Genomic DNA, 10,929 nt, shown 5'->3' on the forward strand with positions numbered 1-10,929 from the left:
TACTCCCTTCATCTGATAATATAGTGTCAGAAAACGTCTTACATCATATGATGGAGGGAGTGTTATTTCTTGTGTTCCTTGTACTTGTGTTCCTTGTAGTGCCATGATGGAAGATTAAAAAAAAAAATCCAATTCCCTGATCGACGAGGGCAACAGGAAAACGACGAAAGAGCAGCAAACACAGGAGGAAGACCGAGACATTTTCCACGGGCCGTCCATCTACAAACCAACGGCGGATGCGTGTTCACGCGTCTTTGAACACTCGAAACGATTAATTAAGCTCGTGGTCGTCACAAACGCAAACTATTCCCAGGCACATCCCATTTCCAATCCCCCACCCTTCCTCTCTCTCTCCCCCGCCCCTAGCCGTCGCCGGAGAGAGAGAGGGACGCGGCCGCGGGAGAAGAAGGAGGGAAGATGATGATGACACGGGCCTCCATGGGGGCCATGGAGGGCGCGGCGCTGGACGAGGTGGTGCGGCGATTGGTCGAGGGCGGCCGCGGCGGGCGGCAGGTGCAGCTGTCCGAGGCGGAGATCCGGCAGCTCTGCGTCGACGCCAAGCGGGTTTTCCTGTCCCAGCCGAACCTCCTCCGCATCCAGGCCCCCGTCAAGATCTGCGGTGATTATTAAACAAATCATTTCTAGCTTTGGTTTTGCTCCTTTCCAAATTATATGTAGTTTTGATTTTGGTGAGGGTATTTCTTTCATAGAACGAATAGGTTTGTTGGTAAATTTTTAGGCGATGTGGAGAATCTGTGAATCATGAGGGGATTTGGTACACCTTGGTGGTGTTTGGTGGAATTTAGGGATAAGAGAAGGATGGGTTTCCTTACAAGGGATGATAATCTCTTTGTACTATGATGATAATGCCTGATTTGAGCTTCCTTGGCCTTAAAGAGCCATTAATGCTTAGTCATAGGTACTCCTAGGGGATGCAAGTGGGACCCGTGAAAGCCCGCATATAAGTATATTAAAAGTCAACCTTATGTGAATATCAAAGGAAAATTACAATAAGTTGATTTTGTGTATACTTATGAAAGTGCTTCGTGGGTTGCCCTTCCCGCTTGCATCCTTAGGTACTCCCACTTTGGTTGCTCCCGCCATTTGTTTTGCTCACTTTAGAACATGTGAATTCATGATGGAGTTATGAATGGAGTTGCTGGGTTAATGAGCTGAGGTAGGATTGTTGGCCATATTGGGGGCTGCGGTGGATGGTCAAGTCGCTGCTCGTCGCCCATTAAATTTGTTTGCACGAGCTGGTGACATTGTGACCACACTGCTGTTCTTGGTTCTACACCGAGTTTGTCCGGTATTAGTATTGTAGTCCATATGTCATCCCTCTGGTGTCAGGAAGTACAAAGTAGCATCATGCATAACAACCCTACCAAATTTTCAAAGTAAAATAACGCAAAAAGGATAGGCAAATTGTGAACCCTGGGCTGCAATGCATCATAATAAACTTGGCAACAGGGCTACAGAAGACTTGTCTTCACCTTCAATATGTCAATTGCCTTCTTCACTTTCCTTTACCCAAATTTTTATACAAATGGTCAGTATACTGCCTGACACCCTATCATCAATGTCATTTCATTTCAAACTTCCCATAATGCCCACCATGTAGCCCACAGCCTGAAGGATAAATAACCATCAATTTGTCTGTGTACAGTCCTCCCAGACCAAGCCATCAAACAGTGAAATCTTCCTGAGACTGAGACGAAACAAACAATTTGCCGAACAAACTTGATATGGTTTTGATCCCTGACACAACACGATAATCCCCCCCTTGGCAGTTCCTCTTTCAACCAAACATCTAAGTGGAGTTTATTATCGAAGACTTGCCAGAGGAAAAATCTTGTTCTTTATTTGGTTTTTGCAGGCCACACACTGACCATTCTGTGACTGGCAACTGCTCACTTTCTGTAGAAGGATCTTGTAGGAATGTCATTATTATTTTCTTTAGTCCCGAGCTAATAACATCCTCGATTACACCTCCTCCAACGTATATACCAAACCATTCCACATGTTAACCTAATAACCTATACATCTCCTGACATCTTTGATTCACCTGCCATGTTCCATCCTAGCAACAATCAACAACCGGCATAGATTTGAGCAAATTTTAAAAATAAATGATACTGAATACTGGTATGTACAACCTTTATAGCTCTACCATTCTATAGATTATCTGCTAAGCAGCCTTGTCAGTAAAATACCTGTGAGTTAATCTCGTTTGTGTGATAAAGATTTCTTTCTGCACAAAGTTTAGAGCTTCTTAATATTCTTTTCATTATTATTGTAATTTCTTTTGCACATCTTCACAGAAAACTCTAGTCTTACCTATTATGATGAAACCTTCAGGTGATATCCATGGTCAGTTTGTTGATCTTCTGAGGTTGTTTGATTTGGGTGGTTATCCTCCAACCTCAACCTATGTATTCCTCGGAGACTACGTAGATAGAGGCAAACAGAGCTTGGAAACTATATGCTTACTGCTGGCCTACAAAATAAGGTACCCTGACAAGGTTTTCCTGTTAAGGGGTAACCATGAAGATGCAAAAATCAACAGAGTTTATGGTTTCTATGATGAATGCAAGAGGAGGTTCAATGTTCGACTGTGGAAGATATTCTCTGATTGCTTCAACTGCCTGCCTATTGCAGCACTCATTGACGACAAGATACTGTGCATGCATGGTGGCCTTTCACCTGAACTGACTAACCTGGACCAAATAAAGGATATTGAGAGGCCGGCTGAGATTCCTGATTATGGTCTCCTGTGTGATTTGCTTTGGTCTGATCCTAGCCCTGACGGAGAAGGGTGGGGGGAGAGTGACAGAGGTGTTTCATGTACGTTTGGTGCAGATATGCTTATAGAGTTCTTGGAGAAAAATGATCTTGATCTTATCTGCCGAGCCCATCAGGTTTGTGAACACTTCGTTGAACTCCTGTTATTTTCTGGATTACTGTTATTCTCGAGCTTTACTTACAATAACTGCATGTACCATGAATGCCCTTAGGTGGTAGAAGATGGTTATGAGTTCTTCGCACAGCGGAGATTAGTCACCATCTTCTCAGCTCCAAATTACTGCGGGGAATTCGATAATGTAGGTGCTCTGTTGAGCATAGATGAAAATCTAATGTGCTCATTTCAAATCTTGAAGCCAAATGAAACAGGCACATCGCGGGTAAAAAGACAAATTCCAAATAAGGTAAATCAGCTGGCTTCAGATTGGATTCATATTGTACTATGCACTAGAAGTTGAACCTGTGGAGATAGAATGTTTTATCATTGTATTATCTTTATGGACTACTCCCTCTGTGCATAAATATAAGACGTTTTAGAGACTTGTCAAGTCTCTAAAATGTCTTACATTTATGAACAGAGGGAGTAGAATATTAGAAAAATAGAAACCATGATCAATGAAACGAAAGAAAATTCGATGATAATGCCTCTGATGCACAAGATCTGCTGTGGTTTGCTGGTTCTGTTAATTATTGCATAATCCAGTCATCTGCCCTTTTTTAATGAACATACAATCGCTGCACAGTGGGCCGCACATTAATTTTTTTTCTAAATTTTAATGCCATCTCGATGTTACTTCTGTATGTTCACGAGGAAACTTTGCGGATGACACTACCACAGAGAGTGATAGTGAATTGATAATGTAATTGAGGATAATCCTTCATTTAATCTTTGATCAAGAAGGGGCTATTCAATGCATTCATTGTATTTCGGCCAACTATTACATTTTAGCCGTTAGGCCAACTCCAACGCAGTGACCCAAACGGACACGGATTTTATCCGTATTTTGTCTGTTTGGGTCAGGAAAACGGACATCGGGTGCGAGCGGACAGACGGACACGACCTCTGCGCCCAACGAAGCTGCCCCATTCGGTGAGATGTCCACCCCCGCCATTTCCTCGAACACCTAGCAGGCGTTGCCGCCGCCGCCAGTGTCAACGACGAGCATGCTCTCCGACGTCCGAACCTGACGCTGCTGCGTGCGGCGTCGACTCAGCCGTGCTCCCTGTCGCGCGCCCGCCAGTTCCCGCCCTGCCGTGCCCGCGCCCCCCGCCCGCCCTGCCGCGCACGAGAACGCCGCCTCGGCTCTGGCCTCTGCTGCCGCGGTTGAGGTGCAACAACGCGCCGGCCGTGGTTGAGGTCGACACCCGCCGTCGCGGCTCTGGCCTCCACCGCCGCTGCTGTGCCCATGGCACGGGAGGAGCCCCGCGTCGCTGCCGCTGGGGACCAGGACGCCGCCGCCTGCCAAGTCCACCGCTGCCCGTGTCCGTCCCGCCTCGCCCGCGCCGCCCCGCCTCGCCTCGCCCCGGCAGCTCTGGTCTCTGCCGCCGCTGCTCTGCCCATGGTGCTGTAGGAGCAACGGGGGGAGCCCCGCATCGCTGCCGCCCGGGACCAGGCCGCCGCCGCCTGCCAAGTCCACAGCCGCCCGCGCCCGTCCCTGTCCTGCCTCGTCAGCGCCCGCCCTTGCCCCGCCTCGCCTGCGCCCGCCCTGCTGTGGCGGCGGCCTGCTGTTGCGCCTGCGTGAGGCATGCTGCTGCTGCTGCATCGCTGGGATGCCGCACTCCAGCGCGAGCCACACCTGCGCACGGCATGCTGCTGCTGCGTGCCTGGGGAGGCGGCGGTGGCGCGGCCGGGGGTGAGAGAGAGGAGAGAGAGAAAAGCGGGGTAGGCGGGATAGGTAGGGGGGTTGACATATGGGCCCTGCCGGACACAAGCGGACGAGGACGACATAGACTCTGTCCGTTTTGTGTCCGCTTTGGACCCAAATCCAGAGCAAATTTGGTCCAGAAATGGGTCCAAACGGACACAAAACGGACAAAACAATAGGACGGGTCTGTGGTTGGGCCATTGTTTTTGTCTGTTTGGACCCAAACGGACACGGCCGGAAGAAATGGGGTCGTGCATTGGAGTTGGCCTTAGGTCTTGAATAACCATCGGCCTAGGGAAACTTCACAGAAGATATCATAACCGCCTATCCAGTAGGTTTGTTTAGTTGATGAGAATGGAAGTGATAAGTAGGTTAGAGTTGAGCTATTCCCACAAACACCCAATGGTCAGAATAACTAGTACAATAATTGTAGAAAGAAGACCACAGCTCACTTCGTCTAAATTAGCCCAGACTACATTAATCCTTCCAACATGCATATCTTAATCAATTGACCTGTGATCATCAAAAGCTACCACGTCCGTTTTAGCCTACCAAAACGTCATATATTTTAGAACGGATGTAGTACATGTGAACTACCCAAGATGCAAAATACAGTAGTCTCTACCTACGATAACATATCCTGAATAAAATATCTGATAAGTTCTACTCCCTCTGTTCACAAATATAAGATGTTTTGGATATTTCAATATAGACTACATACGGACTGAAATGAGTGAACAAACACACTAAAACGTGTCTACATACATCCAATTCAGAAAAAAGTTAGAATATCTTATACTACTTCCGTATCAAAGTGTAATACGTTTTTGTAGCCTATAAAAACGTCTTATATTTTGGTACGGAGGTAATATTTGTGAACCGAGGGAGTACTTCACCAGATTTGAACCTGCAAAAAAAAGAGTATGATTTGAAGGCAACACAACTGATTATATTTCCTTTTTGACTTCAACAGCCAGCAACCGGGGGAAGTGCCTGATCTGATCAACATCCATTCCTTCAATATTAGCATCGTCAGCTCGAAGGGGGTGATCTGATCTATTGTTTGGATCCACCAGGGCATGGCAATATTCATCCACCAGCCAATTGTCTTGCTTAACCACCCTTAGTTGCCGAGCATTTGTAAATGTCCATTGGCTCTGCACTCGTTTTCTCTGTACAGAATTAGGCCGGATTTAACAGCACCACCTATTCTGGTTGTTCTTCCTGGTTGCGCGGCATCTGTTTTTGTAAGTTACTTTTGTGGTACATTTTTGCCTGTGGATGTTGATAGCTTCTGTTTGTGAGCATCTATTATTTGCCTTATGTTTGTGACGTGACGTTTTACCAACTTGTTCTACACTTCTACTCCCTCCGTTCCGAATTACTTGTCGCAGAAATGGATGTATCTAGAACTAAAAAATGTCTACATACATTCATTTCCACGATAAGTAATTCCGAACGGAGGGAGTACTTATCTACAATCAAGGTCTGTGAGGGAAGGTCTCCAAGGTTCTTATGACCTTGTTTGTTTTTCTTTCATTTTTTGCATGTTCGAGCTACTTATCTACTCTCTCTGTTTCTAGATATTTGTCTTTCTAGAGATTTCAACAACTGACTGCATACGGAGCAAAATGAGTGAACCTACACTCTAAAATATGTCTATATACATCCGTATGTGGTAGTCCATTTGAAATCTTTAAAAAGACAAATATTTAGGAACGAAGGGAGTACTCATTCCATTCACTATTATAAGATGTTCTAACTTTTTTTTGATTCAGATGTGTATAGAGCATTTTAGTGTGTTTGTTCACTCATTTCAGTATATATAGTCCATATTGAAATATTCAAAACATTTTATATTTGTGAATAGAGGGATATCCATTTTAATTGTGTATAACAGGATAGTAGATGGTTTTTCCCTGGCACCTCTTTGATTCGTAGGATTCTAAAAACGTAGGATTGAAATGTCATGGTCCTCAATCCTACAGAATTTGGGTTGTTTGATTACATCATAGAAAAAACAAAGGATTTTTTCAAAGAGGTTTGAGTGGATGCTAAAAATCCTATGAGAAGTAGTAAAAAAAAACCCATCTTCCCAAGTTTTCAAATCCGAACACTTGTTTTGTTCCAAATTTTAAATCTTACAATGGCCCTCCATAGTCCCTTGATATAGTCTAATGCCTGACAGCCTGCAGCTCCCTCGTTTTTTTCCCTATCGCCGGAACCATGCAAGCGTCGTAGGACACCAATGTCTTTTGATATGTACTAAGGGCATCTCCAACTGCGACCCACAAATTTTCTCCCGCATCAATCCGCGGACAGGGAGGGATCGGTCTATGGACACGGATGCGGGAGACCGCAATCAATCCAATGTTGCTCGCATACATCCAGCCAACAATTCGAACTAACCGGACGAAATTTATTGACACGTGGTTGGATTTCATATAAACATGACAGATTTCATTACGTTTACATCAACTAAGTGGTGTTCGTTCGGCTCTATAGGTATAACTAATACACCTAATCTATGATCGCCGACGACCGTTCCCGTGTTCGGCCATGAGCCCCGAGAACTGAAACTTTGCCTTCTCCAGTTCCGCCTCGGCGCTCTCTAGCTCCGCCTCCAGAGACCCGGGAAGTGAAGCTGTCCGCCCCATGTCGCCGTCAAGTGGCTAATCAGCCACCAATGTTGAGCCCACCAAGTTTCGCTTCAATAGGGGAGGAGGAGGAGCGGTGGCCTTCTTGAGACCCGAGCGGTGGTGACCTACCGTGCACTACTCTTTCTCGCTGCCAGCGGTGCCCGCGGACGTGTTGGCTTCGTGGTCGTGGTGGTGGGGCACGACCTCGGCGGAGTCGGCGATGTCCTCCTCGTCGTCGGTCTTGCCCCACACCTCGTCTGCCTTCAGTTCCGCCTGGCGGTAACGCCAGCAGGCGAGGCGGATCTCACGGGCGGAGTGTTAGGACTCAAGCAGCGCCGCCTGCTTTGCTAGGTCCGCTTCTGACGTGATCGCCCTACCGGCGGCGAGCTGCCCCTTCTCCTGCTGGTGCTCCTGAGGAGCTGGTGGTTGTAAGCGGCGTCGGCCTCCCCCCCCCCCCCCCCCCCCCCGAACTGCTCCTCCGGCTCCTCCCACACCATGCCCATGTAATGGGCACAGGCCTCGCCAATGGTCATGGTGCAATGCACCGGCGAGGGTGGCGCCGGCTCGTCGTCGGCCGCATCGTCCATTGGGACATCGCCGTCCTCTGACTGCCTGCCGGCCAGCCAACGGCAGCAATGGTGGCCATCTCCTTCTGGTCCGTCGTCAGCCCGTCCCAGAGAGCTTTGGAGCGCGAGGAAGTCATGATGGGAGTGGTGTGGAGAGGAGAAAGGGATCGGAGGTGGATGACTGTGGCTATGGCCAGGTTAGCAGTTTATATAGCAATGGTGGGCGGTAGAGGGACGGACGGGTGGCGCCGAAGTAGCCACCTCGGTAACTGCGTGTCATTAATTTGGGCTGCATACGGACGAGCGGGTGGCTGTCGTGTTGTTTGAATGCGGAGTAGCCGCCTGCACGGGGAAGCGGCGCGAACGGCGCTCTCTCGGCAGTGAGAGGTCATGTCTGCTCTATCCGGGCATGAATGCGGCACTGATGCTCTTGAGCGGCGCTAACTGTTTCTGGCGGGAAGCGCGAGCGGGTGAGGGAGGGGGTTTGGATGGGCTAGTGTGGTGAGAAACGGTCCGGACGCCCGTAAAGCCCTCATGTTTGTCTCCGATTTGCGGGAGAACGTACATCTGAATCACCCTGCCTATCGATACAGACCCGCGTTGAATGGTATAACATGTTTGAACACCGAGATCCGAATGAATACAGGCGATTTGAAGATCGACGTTGGAGATGCCCTAAGCTAGTAGTCTAACTAAGAGGGCGGACGTCGTGCAAACGGAGACACATGCTCGGGGCAGGTGTCCAACAACTATTGCCCGGAGCACATGCCGCCCGGTGTAGCGTATCATTTCTCTCTAACTCCTCGTTTTTCTTTTTGGCTTTGTAGCAAGGGACGGGTACATTGTTCTAGTTTAAAGAACAATTACAAGTATTTTTTAAAGATAACGGAACTTCTGTAAAGACTTTGCTTGGATAATCTGTATACATTTTTATACTTATAGTGACTTGAGAAAACCCATGATCTAGTGGGGGATGTAGGATGTTAACACTGGGTGCCACAAATAGCATGTAGAAACATAGGGATATCGTCTCAGCTTTGGTGAAAACTGTACTACGAACAGTATAGTTTGATCCAGATACTTCTTCCGTTTTATAATGTAATACACATAGTTTTTCTGAGAGTCAAACCTCACATATTTTGACCAATCTTGTGAAGAAAAACATTTGCATCTATAATGCCAAACATATATCATTAGATTCATAATAAGATGTAGTTTCATACTTCATATATTTGGTATTGTAGATTTAAATAGTTTTCTCTGTAAACTTGGTGAAAGTTTGTAAAGTTTGATTTTTTTAAAACTATAAGCACTGGTATTATGGAATGGAGGGAGTGCCATCATGATTCCAATAAATAGTTCCGAGATAGATTTCAAAATAGTAGTCAACCATTGTCGAGTATTTGTATAAGATGTTTTGCATTTTAGGAAGGCGTACGATGTCACTCATGGAACCCCCACCGGATCTGTCCCTGCCATGATCTTGTTATCGACGCCTAAGGGCATGTAGGGGTACGGCGGACGTGTCGAGCAGGGGGCAATGGAGAGTACGCTCATGTCCCGGACCCCGGCCGGGCTACTTCGCTGTCGTCGTTGATGTTGGAAGCAGGACGTGATGTTGGCCGTGCGGTGCCGGATCTCGTCGCTCGTGGCGGATCTCGCCACTCCGGCCATCGTGGAGGAACTTGGATCTGGGGCGGCGGTCCCGTTAGGCATGGCGACGGCACCCTCGGCTGACGACGTTCGCGGGGGGTGGATGGACGGCGTCTTGACCGCATGGGCGGCATGTTGCCGGTGGATCTTCCCCGCTTTGCAGACTCTCTCCCGCTGCATTTGATGGTTTACGATCGCGGTCGTCGGCCCCGGTGCGTTCGCAGGGGCTGGTAGAGGCGACATCGGGCCGAAGAAAACTCTAGATGACTCGTTCATCCCGACGATGGCGACGACCAGGGTCGCCGTTCTCCTACTTGCAGGCGCCGTCGAGGTCCCTGCCCTCCACCCCAACCCCATGCCCGGGTGAAAACCCAAAATCTCCTTAGATTGGGCGGCGGTGGCATTGCGTGTGTCGTACCTTCTTGGAGGCGCCGCCTGGGACGTTTGGGTGCTCGGTTAGAGGAACTGTAGGCGGAGGGGATGAGACCAGTGGCAGCAGGTGGTGTTCGCGATGGAGGAGCGGCGTGGCATCTGGCACGTCGACAACGGCGGGTCTCAGCGGCATGGAGCAGCGGAGTCTCGCCGGTGGGCATGTGCTGATGGACGAGCACAGGATGGTGGCGTTGTCTAGCATCGTGGTGGCGTCGACGACAACTAGACCGGGCAAGGTAGATGCAGCAGTACAATACTGAAGATGGATTGGTGACATGTGGTTGTGGCGGCCTCATACCCGACAGGCGTCCTGGTTGAGGAGTGCGCCGGACTGGTGGGTGCCCCATACCCGGCGGGCGTCCTGGTTGGGACCCTAGGTCTTAGATGTTAGGTTTGGCTGCAAGGTCTGTTTGGTATTAGACCCAGACTATCAGCATCCCTTCATCAACTGGATAAGAGTGGCGACAGATGTTGCCTAGACGATGGCTTTAGTCTTACTATTGTATGACTTTATAAGGTCTTGTGTGAATAATTAATAAAATGACTGCATGCATTGTCCAGATGCAGAGGCCAAGGGTCCTCCTCGTCTTTTGAAAAAAATAAAATTGTCAAGTATTTGTATAAGATGTTTTGCATTTTAGGAAGGCGTACGATGTCACCCATGGAACCTCGAGGTGGATGCGTCCCTACCATGATCTTGTTATCGACGCCTAAGGGCATGTAGGGGTGCGGCGGACGTGTCGAGCAGGGGGCAGTGGAGAGTATGCTCATGTCCCCGACCCCGGCCGGGCTACTTCGCTGTCGTCGTTGATGTTGGAAGCAGTGTTCCCGTCATGGTCATGAGCTCGATCATGCTAAGTAATCTTCAGCGCACCCATAAACTATGGATGGCCTAACTCGATCTATCGATACATGTGCCGCAATTCACCGCACTGGCATGTGGCATGCATGTGTTTCCCGCCAGTACGTACG

The 10,929-nt window shown here is 48.5% G+C and overlaps 1 protein-coding gene across 1 annotated transcript; it reads left to right on the forward strand.

Moving 5' to 3' along the window:
• Window positions 1–260: 260 nt before the first annotated feature.
• On the forward strand, window positions 261–6,011 carry LOC109733774 (serine/threonine-protein phosphatase PP1). The gene is made up of 4 exons (XM_020292985.4): window positions 261–619; window positions 2,359–2,918; window positions 3,015–3,206; window positions 5,641–6,011. The coding sequence occupies exons 1-4, from the start codon at window positions 418–420 to the stop codon at window positions 5,662–5,664; spliced, it is 978 nt and encodes a 325-aa protein (XP_020148574.1). The 5' UTR covers window positions 261–417; the 3' UTR covers window positions 5,665–6,011.
• The last annotated feature ends 4,918 nt before the right edge of the window (window positions 6,012–10,929 follow it).

This window comes from Aegilops tauschii, chromosome 1, assembly GCF_002575655.3.
Source record: "Aegilops tauschii subsp. strangulata cultivar AL8/78 chromosome 1, Aet v6.0, whole genome shotgun sequence".
NCBI lineage: Eukaryota > Viridiplantae > Streptophyta > Magnoliopsida > Poales > Poaceae > Aegilops > Aegilops tauschii.

Coding starts and splice junctions, on each gene's coding strand:
- LOC109733774 (XM_020292985.4), top strand. CDS start 418: ATGATGATGACACGGGCCTCCATGGGGGCCATGGAGGGCGCGGCGCTG. Junction 2,919..3,014: donor TTATCTGCCGAGCCCATCAG/GTTTGTGAACAC, acceptor GAATGCCCTTAG/GTGGTAGAAGATGGTTATGA. Junction 3,207..5,640: donor AAAGACAAATTCCAAATAAG/GTAAATCAGCTG, acceptor TGACTTCAACAG/CCAGCAACCGGGGGAAGTGC.